This window comes from Armigeres subalbatus, chromosome 3, assembly GCF_024139115.2.
Source record: "Armigeres subalbatus isolate Guangzhou_Male chromosome 3, GZ_Asu_2, whole genome shotgun sequence".
NCBI lineage: Eukaryota > Metazoa > Arthropoda > Insecta > Diptera > Culicidae > Armigeres > Armigeres subalbatus.
In genome coordinates, this window is record NC_085141.1 from 357,931,527 (window position 1) to 357,948,289 (window position 16,763).

The following is a 16,763-nucleotide window of genomic DNA, read 5'->3' on the forward strand; positions in this document are numbered from 1 at the left end:
AGTGAAAGGTTAGAAGTGAGAACTGAAGTCCGAGGAGTGAGAAGTGAAAAGTGAGAAGAAGAAAATGAGAAGAAAGAAGTAAGATGTGAGAAGTAAGAAGCGAAAAGTAAGAAGTAAGAATTAAGAAACGAGAAGTAAGAAGTTTAAAGAAAAAAAATTTATATGAGATATTATTACCATTTCTAACATTATATCTTTTGAATAAAATCCTGCTAAAAAAGGTATTCCACATAATGCTAAATTAGCGACATTAAAACATCTACATGTTAAAATTATTCTCTTTCTTAAATTTCCTATAAATCGAATATCTTGAATATTTTTTATATTATGAATAATTACTCCAGCACATATAAATAATAACGCTTTAAATAAAGCATGAGTTAATAAATGAAAATTAATAAATGGTCATTTTTGCGTTACGTATTTAATGGATGTTCCCTGTCTTCCTGTTTTCGTCTTCTATCTTCCTTATGCATTTTTTCTCCTCCATTCTTCCTTTGCTCATTTTTTTTCTTCCTTCTTCTTTATTTCTTCTAACTTATTTCTTGGCCTTTCTTTCTTTTTCATTTTTACTTCTATCTCCTTTACTTTTGCCTCTTCTCATATCTCACCACTCATTTCTCACTTCTAAATATCTTCTCTTCTCACTTCGCATTTATCGCATCTCACTTCTCACTTCCCACTACTCTCTTCTCATTTGCTATTGCACACATCTACCTACTAAGTACTCACTGCTGTTTCTCAGTACTCACTTCTCACTACCCTTTACTCACTTTGAACATCTTACTTCTAGCTTCTCATTCGGCCAAACGACATTTAGCCAAATGACGTTCGCCCAAATGCCCCTTTCAGCCTGAATTGAAATTTTTCGCCAAATGACCTTAAACCATATTTCTACGAGCTTTGAAAAGTACTTGTCATAAGACGAGTTTGTATAATCCCATTGAATTCCACCACTTAATTGTATCTTGACAGATACGTATTTCGACCTCTGAAGACGGCCTTACTGTTGAGGTCGAAATACGTATCTGTCAAGATACAATTAAGTGGTGGAATTCAATGGGATGGTATAAACTCGTCTTAGGACAAGTGAAGACATTCCACTAAAAAGCTCAAAATAATTTTCTTATTTGAAAAGTATTTAATAATTTGGGGAAAAACTAATAAATCTATTTCCTATCTCGATACCTACCATCGAGTGTCCCTTTAATACCAAGTAAGAGAGAGTTCTCCGTATTATTTTTAAATCAGTATATAATACATACACTAACACAATTAACACTTGACCTGTTAATGTAGATTTTAGATGATCATTTAATTTGTAGTTGTTTGTACCATTGAAGCAAATAATGTAAAGATTTTCACTTACCCCTGGAAACTAAAGAAACTAAAGAGGCTGCATTCATAATAAAGAGATGCAGTGTCTAAATTGGAATGGCTTGCTGTCAAATCAGTTGTTCCAATCGAGCACAAGGTTCTTAAAGGTAGGAGTATTGCGCCACTTGTATAATGCAGACACTTTACTGGAAACAATCACTGCGGAGTAAAGGGGGTGATGTTCTGATCATGCAAATTTTTCCTTCCCTTCACGGTTTATTCGATAGCTGTGCATCTTAACCCTTTTGTTACCCACAAAAAAAAAACACCCTTACGTTACCGACAGGATACCCGGGTACCCACGGGCCGAAAATTATCATAACATTTTCAGTTTTCCACAAATTTTAACGATTTTATTTGCTACGGATTTGATATATGTTACATAAAAACGGTTCGGATTACCTGGTTACCGGAATTCCGGATTTACTGGGCCAAGGCCAACGTTTGTATAAATTGAAGATATATATTCAACCAAATAAAGATTTCTTGCGTCAAGACTAATAAACATCTTTTGAAATTAAAGAATATAACTTAACTACGTTACCATCTTATGATTTAATCCCGGAGCGATTATTCCGGAAACAGATTCCCGTGAGGCCACAAACTCATTCTGAAGAAACCACGGAAAAATGGGTTTAAAAATTCATGAAATTATTTCGGAAGTATTATCTGATGAGTTATTAGACCATATAATGGTTTGACAACGGACCGGTCATCCTGGAACAGGTTCCCGTGGGGCCTAAAGTGGCCACAAACTCATTCTGAAGAAACCCTGGCAATATGGGTATCAAAGTCCATGAAATTGTTTCGGAAGCATGATCTGATAAGTAATTGGACCGTAGGGTGGTTTGACAATGGATGGGTATCAAAATTCATGAAATTTATACGGAAGCATGATCTTTTGGATTATTAGACCATAGGATGGTTTGACAACGGACCGGTCATTCTCGAACAGGTTTTCGTGGGGCCCCTCATTTAGAAGAAACCCTGGCTGTCTTCTTTTTCTTCAATGATTTTACATGACAACTGGAACTTAACCTACTGTTCAACAATTCTATTTGTAAATCCACAGAAAATCAATTGAAAGCTTTTCTTTACCGATCAAATACTTAACTATGTTTCTTGTATGGTGAGCACAAAGAATACACTATGCCCAGAGAGTTGAGCACATTTCCCAATAGAAAGCAATTAAGATCGAGAATCGAACTTGGCATCTGCGGATTGGTAATCCTACAAGGATAACTAGGGACCCTAGCAACATAGATTTAAAAAATCCACAAGAACAAAATAGATTTTCGTGGACCCAAAATTTTCTATATTCGATATTATGAAACCACAAGTGTTATTTAGCTTCATGCTGGCTCGTACTTATTCGTACCTGCCCGACTATTTTTAATTACTTTTGCTGGTTTACCGTTTCGATGGCAAACCTTCTTGAAGACCCATCAGCTTATAAAAGCATGTTTCTGGAACAGTTTAAAAAAATGTCGATACTTGTCCAGTTTTCCGCGAGCCTTAATGGCTGCCAACTAGCCTGTGGATAGTTTCAAATTTGACGTTCCTGGAGGTCAACCGCCCCTACTGCTCTGAGCATTCTGAACAATGTGGTAAATAAGAAGCTGTGGATGTGATAGATCCACATTTTATTATCCCCTTGGTGAATTTTGGGGTGATGAAATAAGGAATGTGACAAAATCAGTTTTCTTTTATTTTAAAATTTTTAATCCATTTCCCAAATTTGAATCAGTTTATACCTTGGAAAGGTAATTTTTTTTTTGTGATGACGAAATGGGTCATAAAATGTGACGAAAGTGGGACGTGATAAAATCAAAAATGTGATAAAATCGGTGGTAGACAAAATCGGGTCAACACTGTCTCACTTTTCACTTCTCTCTTCTCATTTCTTTCATTTCACTTTTCACTCTTCTTTTCACTTTTCACTTTCCACTTTTCACTATTCACTCCTCACATGTCATTCGACCTAATAACCATTCGGGCTATTCGGCCCAATGACCCAGCATCAGACCTTTTTGGAAAAACATGTTTCCGAAACAATTCCAAAAATTTTGATGCCAGGGTCTCTTCTAAATGAGTTTGTGGCCACTAAAAGCATTCCGGAAACCTGCTCCAGGATGACCGGCCCGGTTGATATTCATCCCATGGTCTCAACTACATGGAAAACATGTTTACGGAACAATTCCAAGAATTTTGATACCCCTATTGCCAGGGTTTCTTCTAAATGAATTCGTGACCACTAAAGGGCCCACGGGAACCTATTTCAGAATGACTGTTTCGGGTAATATCCATCCTATGGTCTCAACTGCTAATTGATGATTGATTTTCATTGGCTTTTATTGGTGAGATCGAACTACCTAAGCTCAAAGTGGAAGGGAGCATTTTTACAAAGCACGATGAAGCACAGAATTGAAAGTTATCGCAAGCGAGCGACAAGTATGAAATCGTATAGAAGTTGAAAAGTAAGTAGAGGGCCATTGAAGAACAACACGAAATTGAAATCGCTGTTATTTTGCCTAACGTCCACCCGGGAACGACTTGGCTGATAGCGTGGGAGCTATCTTACCAAGACAGGCAAAATAACAGCGATTTCAACCTGCTCATATGTTGTTCGGCGTTCGGAGACAGTTCTAGCGATCAGTGACAAGGTCTCAACTACATGGAAAACATGTTTCCGGGACAATTCCAAGAATTTTAATATCCATATTGCCAGGGTTTCTTCAGTATGAATTTGCGTCCACTATAGGGCCCACGGGAACCTATTCCGAGATGTCCGTTCCGAGTCCAAATGATCAGTCCTAATACGTTGTGAAGTCATAATCCTCAAATTTTCTACGAAACTGGTAACACAGGATTCAAGATATTATCATTTAGATTCTATAACGTTGCGTTGCGTTGTAACAGAGTATTTCGTAGATTGAATACTGATAGCTGTCATGTATTTTCTTTAACTTTCTTACCTCAACTGCTTATTGATTACTATTTGGAATTTAATAGCAACCCAATTGGGGTCAAAATGATAAAGCATGAAAGCTACCATTGCTGGCCACGCCCATCTTCTCCGTTACTAAGGTAGGGAAAGAAATGATGATATGACATCTACTTAACGAGAGGCCAGCGGCTCATCGACGCCCTCGTAGATGTCAAGGAGTTGGATGGTTGGAAGGGAATATAGCTTAGGAATGTCATCATAAGCAAATTATATAAGTTTGAACAGACTTTGGGAGTGACCATTCTAAGAAATTTACTCCATTGATGATTTTTCTGGGATGTAACGAAGCAATTAAACTTGCCCTGGCTGGGTATACCCCGTTAGGCATAAGTACGTTAGGCATAAGGACGATAGGCATAAGTACGTTAGGCATAATGGACGTTAGGCATAACGGACGTCAGGCATAATGGACGTTAGGCATAAAACGACCCAAAGAACAGCCTATGGCATAAAGAAGGCAGAATTATGCCAAACGTCCATTATGCCTAACGTACATTATGCCTAACGTCCGTTATGCCTAACGTCCATTATGCCTAACGTCCATTATGCCTAACGTACTTATGCCTATCGTCCTTATGCCTAACGTACTTATGCCTAACGTCGCGGACCCGCCCTGGCAACCCAAGTAGCACACATGTCCTACATAGATTACTGCAACGGATATGCGACTAGATTTGGTCACTATCAAGTTGCTGCAACCATTTTAGTCTGACTTCTGCTGCTCGGGTAATTAGCCTAGGTTTGAGCGCCATTGTTCGCTCTCTGAAACGAGAAAGAATAAAAAATATATTAATTTTCCCTTCCCCTTATGCGATCCCAATTGAAATTATGTACTCATATTAATATATGCCCTTATATTATCATTTAGATTCTATAAGATCAAATTCTCCATTTTTGAGACATGGTCTAGAAAATCCGGAACTTCGGTAACCAGGTAATCTAAATTGGTTCTATGTGACATGGATCGGATAGAGGTCGTATTTCTGAATTCATAGCATACGGAATTGTCTAAATCGGTTGAAAACTGACGAAGTTATAGTCATACCAAAAAAGTGGGTACCCGGGTATCCTGTCGCTACGTTAAGGGGTGAAAATATTCAGAAGCCCCTCCCCAAGCTCCACCTTACTGGATTTTCATTTTGATACCACCCAAACCTAATTTTTGCCGAGTTTGAAGATGTCACGGAGTTTCAATTTCCTGCGATGTTTAGAACCCTAAAAAATTTTCACTTGAAAACGATAAAGGTACTCGGGTACCCTGTCGGTAACATAGGGTTAATATGTTTCTTCTTAGTTATCTTGGTGATTTTGCGGTGATTGAACTAATATAAATAAGAAAACGCCTGATTGATCCATCTATTGATGCCTTTCTCGTGTGTCATTTCAACACTCTAGGTCTCATTCCTCTTATGAAAAAAGTCCATTTTTGGGGCTTAGAGAGACTTTACGTACACTTAGTGTTCCAAGAATTCCTTGGGAACCTATTTTGAATGTTATATACCAATAGAATCAGCTTGACGGACTGAGATAATGTCTGTGTAAGCGTTTTGGCACTTACCACAAACTGATTTGATCGCCAAAAATTGCATTCGACTATTGAAAACTGGCCCAGTCGAAATATTTTTTGGATGCCCTAAAACCCGTTCTCCATGGCCCCATGTTTAAAATAGTCTTTGGTCAGTAAAAATATGGCAATCTGGAACATTAAGCTAATCATATTTCAAACAGACATATTTTTTAATTTGTATAAACGAGGGCCATCTTAGTCTGTTATATGTTTCCAGATATAGCTCAGATTTTAGTTTAAGAATTTTATCGGAGGGTTTTTTTTTTTTTTTTAACTAATTTTATTTGCTAATTATCTAATACATGCATTCATCTCTTAGACTAGGTGTTCCGTGTTTTCTTAACACTATCATCCTTATTTGCTATGTTACTTTTAGTTATTATTAATACATTTCAATTGCCTCTGGCAGTTAGAATTTTTCCTCTGGTTGAATTGAACCATGTAGGAATTACAATGTTTTCAACTTAAACTAAACTTAACCTATTTTATACTAAGGGTACAAGGAGTTAATCGTTGCAATAGAAGATTGCAACGATTTTTGTCTAAAATTGGAAATTATTTTGTTGGACATTTGTTGCAATGTCTCAATATTAGAAATTCTATGAAGTTCATTGGTACTATACCACGGAGGTAACTTCAGAATCATTTTCAAAATTTTATTTTGAATCCTCTGGAGTGCCTTCTTTCTGGTATTGCAGCAACTAGTCCATATTGGCACAGCATACAACATGGCAGGTCTAAAAATTTGTTTGTAAATCAAAAGTTTGTTCTTATGACAAAATTTTGATTTTCTGTTTATAAGTGGATATAAACACAATATATTTGTTACATGTGGCTTGAAGGCCTTCAATGTGATTTTTAAAGTTAATTTTGATCTAGCAGAAGTCCTAAATATTTAGCTTCGCTAGACCAATTAATTGGAACCCCATTCATAGTGACAATATGTCTGCTAGAAGGTTTCAAATAAGAAGCTCTCGGCTTATGTGGGAAAATTATAAGCTGAGTTTTGGAAGCATTCAGGGAAATTTTCCATTTTGCAAGTAAGTGGAGAAAATATCCAAACTTTTTTGCAATCTACTACAAATGACACGAAGGCTTCGCCCTTTGGCTGAAAGGCCCGTGTCATCTGCAAACAAAGATTTTTGACACCCTGGTGGTAAATTAGGTAAGTCAGAAGTAAAAATGTTATACAATATAGGCCCCAGTATGCTGCCTTGGGGGACACCAGCCCTTACAGGTAATCTATCAGATTTAGAATTCTGATAGTTTACCTGCAGTGAGCGATCTGATAAATAATTTTGGATCAGTTTAATGATGTACAGAGGAAAATTAAAATTCTTCAATTTTACAATCAAACCTTCATGCCAAACACTGTCAAATGCTTTCTCTATATCAAGAAGAGCAACTCCGGTCGAATATCCTTCAGATTTGTTGAGCCGAATTAAATTCGTAACTCTTAATAACTGATGGGTGGTTGAATGCCCATGGCGAAAACCAAATGGCTCATCAGCAAAAATAGAATTGTCATTAATATGAATCATCATTCTATTTAAAATAAACTTTTCAAACAGTTTGCTTATTAAAGAAAGCACACTGATTAGACGATAACTAGAAGCCTCAGCTGGATTTTTGTCCGGCTTTAAAATTGGAACAACTTTGGCGTTTCTCCATTTATCTGGGAAGTATGCCAATTGAAAACATTTGTTAAATAAATTACCCAAAAAGGATTAAGAGCTCTCAGGAAGTCAGGAAGTATGTAGAAAATACCATCATCACCCGGTGCTTTCATATTTTTAAATTTTCTAGTAATAGATCTCATTTCATCCAAATTAGTTCCCAACGAAGGGTCAAAAACATTATCTTGGTTGAGAATGTCTTCGAAGCTCCGTGTAACCTGATCCTCAATTGGACTAGTGAGACCTAGACTAAAATTATGGGCACTCTCGAACTGCTGAGCAAGTTTTTGAGCCTTTTCGCCATTTGTTAATAAAATTTTATTTCCCTCTTTAAGCGCTGGAATTGGCTTTTGAGGTTTTTAAGAATTTTTGTTAATTTCCAAAAGGGTTTCGAACTGGGATCCAACTTCGAGACATTATTCTCAAAGTTGGTATTTCTCAGAATAGCGAAACGTTTTAATTTCATTTGCAAGTCTCGCCAAATAACTTTCAACGCGGGATCGCGAGTTCTTTGGTATTGCCTTCTTCTCACATTTTTAAGACGGATCAGTAGCTGAAGATCGTCGTCAATAATAATGGAGTTGAATTTAATTCCACATTTAGGAATTGCAATGCCTCTGGCTTCGACAATTAAATTTGTCAAAGATACGAGAGCATTATCAATATCACTTTTGGAATCGAGAGGAATATCATCATCAAAATTCCTATCGATATACGTTTTATATAAATCCCAATCAGCTCTATGATAATTAAAAGTAGAGCTGATTGGATTATAAATGGCTTCTTGTGAGATTTCAAATGTCACAGGAAGATGATCAGAGTCAAAGTCAGCATGAGTTACCAATTGGCCACACAGCTGACTTGAATCCGTTAAAACTAAATCAATTGTAGAAGGATTTCGACTGGAAGAAAAACAAGTAGGGCCATTGGGATATTGAATAGTATAATATCCCGCAGAACAATCTTCAAATAAAATTTTACCATTGGAATTGCTTTGAGCATTATTCCATGAACGGTGTTTGGCATTGAAGTCACCAATTACGAAGAATTTTGATTTGTTGCGAGTCAGAATTTGAAGATCAGCTTTCAACAAATTCTTTTGCTGCCCATTGCATTGAGAAGGCAAGTAGGCTGCAATGAAGGAAAATTGTCCAAAATTTGTTTCAACAGAAACTCCCAAGGTTTCAAAACTTTGGTTTCAAACGAAGAAAATAATTTATGTTTGATACGTCTATTAATGACAATGGCGACCCCACCACAGGCGCTGTCAAGACGATCATTTCTGTAGATAAAATAGTTTGGATTTCTTTTAATGGAGAGTCCTGGTTTTAAATACGTTTCAGTTATAATGGCAATATGCACATTATGAACTGAAAGGAAGTTGAATAATTCATCTTCCTTACCCTTTAGAGAGCGGGCATTCCAATTTAGAACTTTCACACAATTATTTGGATCCATTGAAACGGAGTCCGATAACAATTTTTTGTGTGTACTTTATACCAACCTGAACAGCTTCAGGAATGGTATTTGCTTTGAACATTGCATCAATCATGTGATGCAATTGTTCAGTTAAAAAATCAAAATCGGAAGCAGTCATGCTACCTGAATCGGCAACATGACCATTATTTTCCGTAGGGACATGGGTATAAACCTCATTTTGAGAAGAGAAATTTTGTCTACCAGCAGCGATGTTTGCATACGTAGGTACATTGGATAAATTGGAATTTACTGAAGTGCTTGCTACCCGTTGACGAGCGGCAAAATTTGTTTGTGAATTGTGGTGGGTATGAATTGCTCGACCGGTAACCGGTTTCGAAATTTGAGCGTTTGAAAAATTTCTACCCGTCGAATCTGGGATCCGATTGGAATTTCCCGTCATCAATTTTGCACGGGAATTCAAAACTTTTGTGCGTGAAGGGCATTCCCAGAAATTGGATTTATGATTGCCCCCACAATTAGCACATTTAAATTTATTTGAATCTTATCTCACAGGACATGCGTCCTTGGCTTGAGAGGTTCCACAAAAAATCATGGATTTAGCATCCATGTGACAATGTTTGGTTCCATGACCCCACTTTGGCACTTACGGCACTGAGTGGGGTTTTGAAATTTCCCCAGGCCTGCGGAAATGTTCCCATGTAACACGGACATGAGACATAATACAGGCCTTTTCCAAACTTTTCATATTATTTAGTTCACTTTTGTTAAAATGAACTAAATAAAATTCTTGAGAAATGCCTCTCTGGGAAGTACCAGAATGGGATTTCTTTTTCATCCTAATTACTTGGACTGGTGAAAATCCAAGTAATTGAGAAATTTCAATTTTAATCTCATCCAGTGATTTGTCATCACTAGGGAGACCTTTCAAGACGACTTTGAACAATCGCTCAGTTTTGTCGTCGTATGTGAAGAATTTATGGCGCTTCTCAGTTAAATACTGAAGAAGACGTTTGCGATCGTCAAAGGATCCCGGCAAAACGCGGCAGTCACCCTTCCTAGCAATCTGAAATGAAACCTTGATCCCCTGAAGGTTACTCAAAATCTCATTCCTAAAGCCAGAAAACTCGGCAACAGATACCACAATCGGCGGAATCCTTTGCTTTTTGAATCGAATCACCTGGGCTAGATTCGATTTGCTCAATATCATCATTAATCAAATCGAACTGATTGCTCAGTTCGATAGGAGAAAAATTATTTCCGACATTAGAGTTTGAAGGAATATCTGAATTCTCCAGCTTCCTTCTATTTTTTCCGCGCTTTGGCAGGACGGTCTTGAAACCTTGTTTCTTAGAAGGAAGTGGAGAATTCAAAGACTCCCCTTTCCTCTTGTTTTTATTAATACTCATTGCTGAGCGTGGAGACGTGACCTTCTAAGAGGTTTTTTCCCAGAACGGTGTCCCTGCAGGATTACCACCGCTTGTCGGAATTTTACTTCCGCAAACGGGTCCAACGTAAAACGAAGGCACGGGTCCTTGCAAAGATCGTAACGGGATCAGTGGGTACAAATTGCGCTGAGAAGCACTGTTGAAATTAAAATAGCTTCGGGTAGTATTAAAAACTTCCTTCCGCAAAGAGAGAAAGAACCGCACAGCACGAAAGCACGATGCGGTCATTATCGGAGGGGTTATTTTTTATTATGGTTCTCTGATTTTTTAGTGGTAGTGTAGTAATTAATGAATGATCTGATCTATTGATCGTAGCAATCGCTGGTTTGCAAAATCCTTTCACTTCACTTTGTGCTGGAAAACCGATCCAAAATGGTGCTTTTACTGAAGTGCTCTCGAAAGGTTGGGCTATTCGCTCTGCTGCTTCTTCTCTCCATCTTCTCCGTATCGGCACAGTGGGGTAATCAGCAACCGCAGCAGCCCCCACAAGGACAGCAGCATCCGCAAGGACAACCGCAGCAGCAACCAGCCGGATACTATCCACCGAACCCACAATCGCAGAAGAATCCTCAAGATGGCTATTACGTGATCTCCTATCCGCAAGAAACGCAAGGAAATCCTCAGCAGTATCCTCCGGGCCAAGGTGGCCAGGGTGGCCAGGGCGGTTCTTCCTATCCAAGTAAAATAGTTACACATGGTAAAGTACATAATTTTAAACAATATAATTTTTATTCCACAAGGTCCCGGAATGGGCGGATCAGACAACGACGATCAGCAACAGGAGTGTACTGACCGCGCAACAATGGTCGTCGGTGGCACGAGTGTTCAGTGGAACGATGCTCCGTTTATGGCGTCATTGAGGGACATTGCAAACGATCGGTACAACAACTTCGGCAATGGTCACTTTTGCGGAGGAATCCTGATTAGCCCGTATTTCGTGCTTACCGCGGCTTCTTGCATTGCGAACCGTATGCCCGGCGATATTGGAGTCGTCGTAGGCACCCTAAACCGGCGAAAGCAAGCTTCCTTTACGCAGTTGATGTTTGTTCAAAAAATGATCCCCCATCCGTCGTACACTTTCCTAACTGGGGGTCACGACATCGGGGTGATTTTACTCAAGACGTCTGCTTTTGTGGGTGCACGTGTTAGGCTCGCCTCTCTTGCCTACCAGGATCCCCGTCCCGGAAGCGAATGTTCGTTGTATGGATGGGGAAAAACAACGCCAAATGGGCAGCACTATTCGGACTGTCTTCGTAAGGCTATGGTGTCCATACAAGATCTAGAGGAATGCAAGCGTAACTTCGAAAGAGTAAACATAAAGATCCCCCCATCTGTGTTCTGCGCTGGGTTCTTCGGTGGAGGATCAGATGTATGCCAAGGAGATATTGGCGGTCCGGTGGTTTGTGATGGCAACTTGCAAGGAATTATCAACAATAAAGTTGGATGTGGAGACAAATCTGTTGGCAAGATTTATACCAACGTCTACAGCTTCCGGAGCTGGATCGACTACACGATTAACCTTTTGAAGAGTGGTTAGTATGACATGTGCAATCATTATTTACTAGTTTCTAACGTTGTTTCATCTTGTAGAGTTTGAGCATGTCTATCCCGAGGGATCGCTGGATATGAGAAGTGCAGCACGACAGGATGCAGCCGCAACGGATAAACCACAGTCGTCCGGTGTTGCTGAAAAGTGTTTATCAATTGGACTAGCTCTCATAACTGGTGTGTTACTATTGTTGGCTTGAAGTTGATTTCCCTCAATTAATAGATAAAGATTTTTTCTGGATTTCTGTGCGATAAACAGCTTTGAGTAGTAACAATAAAATTCATGCTTTAGTGTTGTTTGAAAAAAGTATGTTTATTCATCGTGAATTTTCCCCTTCTAACGTAATAGGAGAAGAGGCCATTAAGATGGCCGTAACAAAACTAGATTTAAAGTTATGTAGGTTAGGCGAAAATAGTTTCAAAATAGTGTATGGGAAGGTCGGAAAAACCGAAATTTTCCACATTTTGAAGAAACATCTAACATTTTGGCGAGGTAAAACGCCCTAGTGGCACTAACCTACAATATACTTGCGTCTCCACGCACTATCTATACCAGAATGCTGATTCGCCGACGCGTGGTGCTTTGTTCCCTATGAGCTGCCAGCTAAAAGGCGTTTTGCCTCATGAGTTTTCCAGTAACAGAATATCACCACTTTTTTGCAGCTTTCAAGGAGCAGCCCCGCGCAAATGTTTATCCGTACTGCCGAACTCGAATGAATATTCGCTTCGGGCTCTAACGTGCACTCGTAAAAATGAGCATTAACCCGAGCGTAGGCTGGATGCTCATGTTTTGCACCGCGCTCACAGCGGCACTCGAACATTCATGTTTTCAGCGCGGCTGTGAGCGCCGCTTTGAGCACGGTACAAAACTTCGGTTACAATCAACCGACATTGCTTGGTTGGCTTGGCTTAGCATTTTGGTGTTGAAACTCTAGTTTTAATATAATTGAATTTCAATGGTTCGATGATACTTTGTTCGTTAAAGTAAAAAGGAACTTATTTATCATCTTGTTATGCGCGTCCCTATTTCAAATATCCTCAATGACAGAGTAAAAGGACATTCTACGAAAAACATAAGCATAAGAACAGTCCAACCCCGTACTTCTAACCATTTGTAATTGAAGTGCCTTTAGCTTGTTGAGAAAAGTTCCGAAAATTCTTTCGATTGCTTCCCTGTGCATTTTTTTTAAATATTGTCTTTACGCTTGTTCTTCGACTTTGAAAAAGGTGGGAACTTTGAGTTTTATGTAATTTCCTTTAAAATTCGCACTACTTGCACTGACTTATCTTTGCACAAGTGAAAAATTGTGTTATGAATGTGTATACTGGGGTTGCTTTTTAAGTGGATTTCATGAATCACGCGATTTTTTAAGCGGATTTCGACATTTATGGGCAAAACACAATTGATACGTTTGCGTGCGTTTCGACAGTTGGGAAAACTGTCAAAACGCACGCAAACGTATCCATTGTGTTTGGCCCATTACGCCGTTTTTCTACGTGGATGTACGTGGAACGTATTTCCCTCATTGTATGTGATTCAAGGGAGTAGGAACGCGGTTATATTTTTAAATGCCGCTAAAGTTCACGGTATTGGAGAACGATTTTGTAATCCGTGATTTTTTTTACCTTCAGTCATTATCAAAGTACATCATCGGAAAACATGTTCAAATAATCAAATATGGATTGTATATTTTGTGTATGCAGGGTACCTGTAGCAGAATCCGAAATTTATAGAACTTTACGTAATGTAACTAAATTGTCCGGCACTGTTCGCATATGATACAATGGATCGGGACCAGCTATGGCAGTTAATGCACGAACACGGATTTCCGGATAAACTGATACGGTTGATCAAAGCGACGATGGATCGGGTGAAGTTCGTAGAGGGCGTCCAGCTATTTGGCTTTGCCGACGACATAGATATTATGGCACGTAACTTTGAGAAGATGGAGGAAGCCAGACTAAAGAGAGAAGCTAAGCGGACCGGACTAGTCATCAACACGTCGAAGACGAAGTACATGATAGGAAGATGTTCAAGAGAAGACAATGTGAGCCATCCACCTCGAGTTTGCATCGGTGGTGACGAAATCGAGGTGGTAGAAGCATTTGTGTACCTGGGCTTACTGGTGGCTGCCGAAAATGATACCAGCAGAGAAATTTGGAGACGCATAGTGGCTGGAAATCGTACATACTTTGGACTCCGCTCGTGGAGGACCAACGCGCACTTGGAGATTTCGAAAGGAAAGTGCTGCGTACCATCTATGGTGGGGTGCAGATGGCGGACGGTACGTGGAGGAGGCGAATGAACCACGAGTTGCATAAGCTGCTGGGAGAACAGCGCGAAAATCGGACGACTGCGGTGGGCCAGGCACGTAGCCAGAATGTTGGAAAGTAACCCAGTAAAAATTGTTCTCGACAACGATCCGACTGGCACAAGAAGGTGAGGTGCGCAGCGGGCAAGGTGGATCGATCAGGTGGAAGATGACTTGCGGATCCTCCGTAGACTGTGTGGTTGGCGACGTGTAGCCATGGACCGAGCTGAATGGAGAAGACTCTTATATACCGCACATTATGTCCTGCGCGCGTTCCCCAAGGTCCATCACCATACCGTCATCTTCGTTTGCCACATCGCCATTCAGGTGCTCTTCGTAGTGCTGCCGCCACCTTTGGATCACCTCACGCTCGTTCGTAAGAAGTTTCCCGTTTATGTCCTTACACATATCAGGCTGTGGCACATGGCCCTTACGTGAACGGTTCAACTTCTCATAGAACTTTCGTGTGTTATTAGCGTGGTACAGTTGCTCCGTCTCTTCACGGTCTCGATCTTCCTGCTGACGTTTTTTCCTGTTTATATCGTTACCGCTCATCTATGGCGAATACGAAACGTGCTGCATAATCGTATAGCATCGCGCTCGACCCAAAACCTATTCGCACAGCCTCAGTTCTCAGCCTAAGCACACAGCCCAAGTTTTGACCTTGAGCTCGAGCTGAGCAGCACCGCGTTCATTTTTCGCACCCATGTTCGATGCTGATGGTGAACACGAGCTTGAAGGAGAACGCGCGCGTCTCTGCTTTTGGAACCACCCCACCCATTTTTGGCCCTTCATACAGGGCCCTTCATACAGGAGTCTGATGAAATACAAACAGTAGTATGATCATGATCAAACCGTTTGTCAGATATGGCCAGTGCTATCGGCAGGTGCCTTGCTACAATCAGACTGAAGAGGGAAGCCAAGCGGATCGGACTAAACATCAACACGTCGAAGACGAAGTACATGATAGGAATAGGTTCAAGAGAAGACAATGTAAGCCACCCACCGCGAGTTGGCATCGGTGGTGACGAAATCGAGGTGGTAGAAGAATTTGTGTACTTGGGCTCACTGGTGACTGCCGAAAATGATACCAGCAGAGAAATTCGGAGACGCATAGTGGCTGAAAATCGTACATACTTTGGACTCCGCAAGACGCTCCGATCGAATAGAGTTCGCCGCCGTACCAAACTGACAATCTACAAAACGCTCATTAGACCGGTAGTCCTCTACGGACACGAGACCTGGACGATGCTCGTGGAGGACCAACGCGCACTCGGAGTTTTCGAAAGGAAAGTGCTGCGTACCATCTATGGTGGGGTGCAGATGGCGGACGGTACGTGGAGGAGGCGAATGAACTACGAGTTGCATCAGCTGTTGGGAGAACCATCCATCTTTTTTTATTTTATTTTTTTTATTCTTTATTTGAGTGATTTTTAAGATTAACAAAGTTCATCACTTAGAACCATCCATCGTTCATACCGCGAAAATCGGAAGACTGTGGTGGGCCGGGCACGTAGCCAGAATGTCGGACAATAACCCGGTGAAAATGGTTCTCGACAACGATCCGACAGGCACAAGAAGGCGAGGTGCGCAGCGGGCAAGGTGAATCGATCAGGTGGAAGATGACTTGCGGGCCCTCCGTACACTGCGTGGTTGGCGACGTGTAGCCATGGACCGAGCCGGATGGAGAAGACTCTTACATACCGCACAGGCCACTTCCGCCGTGTTTTTACATTAATAAACTTTGCATCGGATAAGGATGAACCGATCAAAGTTGATAAATAAAAATGCCCCATGAAACTACATACAAAAAAGCGCGGGTGTTGCTCGCAAAAGTGCTTAGTGCGTATGAAAAAAATCGCAAAACATTTTGAGCGCAAGTGGTGCTTGCAAAAGTGCTCAGTGCGTATTTAAATTGCTGAAATATTTTGAGCTCGAGTGTTGCTTACAAAAGTGCTCAATGAGTTTTAAATAGCTGAGAAGTGCTCTGTACGTTAGAATCGGTAAAAAAAACTGTATACTTAACCAAATGCAAACCCCTGGACAATATGTTTGTGCTTTATTGTACCTAGTTTCTGAGACTAGTGATGATTAATGCGAGCACAGGAGGAAGACACCTCATAGAAAATCAATTCAATGGATAGAAAAACGAACAAAAGAATTTTTTTGTTAAATATCTTGGCTGTGCATATGCACAGCATATGTTTCGAAATGGACAAACTGATATGAAATTTGCGAAAAAAATCCACGTGTCTTGGAGGGACTCGAACCCTCATCCTCCTACTCTCTAGATAGGCGTGATAACCCCTACACAACAAGATCACTTAAAGGTCACGTTTGCGGAGAAGCCATCAGAATCCGAGTACCAACCTCCACCGCGGTTAGCTCTCC

At 40.3% G+C, this 16,763-nt stretch overlaps 2 protein-coding genes across 2 annotated transcripts in view; one reads left to right on the top strand and one right to left on the bottom strand.

Moving 5' to 3' along the window:
* LOC134226190 (uncharacterized) overlaps nt 1–16,763 on the bottom strand; it is a 144,223-nt gene that overhangs the window by 116,597 nt on the left and 10,863 nt on the right. The gene's annotated exons all lie outside the window — the stretch shown is intronic.
* LOC134223343 (putative trypsin-6) lies at nt 10,835–12,367 on the top strand. The gene is made up of 3 exons (XM_062702490.1): nt 10,835–11,191; nt 11,253–12,044; nt 12,103–12,367. Exons 1-3 carry the CDS (start codon nt 10,885–10,887, stop codon nt 12,258–12,260), a joined length of 1,257 nt encoding a protein of 418 aa, XP_062558474.1. The 5' UTR covers nt 10,835–10,884; the 3' UTR covers nt 12,261–12,367.

What these genes read in the sequence shown, in the direction of transcription:
- LOC134223343 (XM_062702490.1), top strand. Translation starts at nt 10,885, where the DNA reads ATGGTGCTTTTACTGAAGTGCTCTCGAAAGGTTGGGCTATTCGCTCTG. An exon ending in GGGCGGTTCTTCCTATCCAA is followed by an intron (nt 11,192 to 11,252) that starts GTAAAATAGTTA and finishes TTATTCCACAAG; the next exon opens with GTCCCGGAATGGGCGGATCA. An exon ending in GATTAACCTTTTGAAGAGTG is followed by an intron (nt 12,045 to 12,102) that starts GTTAGTATGACA and finishes TTCATCTTGTAG; the next exon opens with AGTTTGAGCATGTCTATCCC.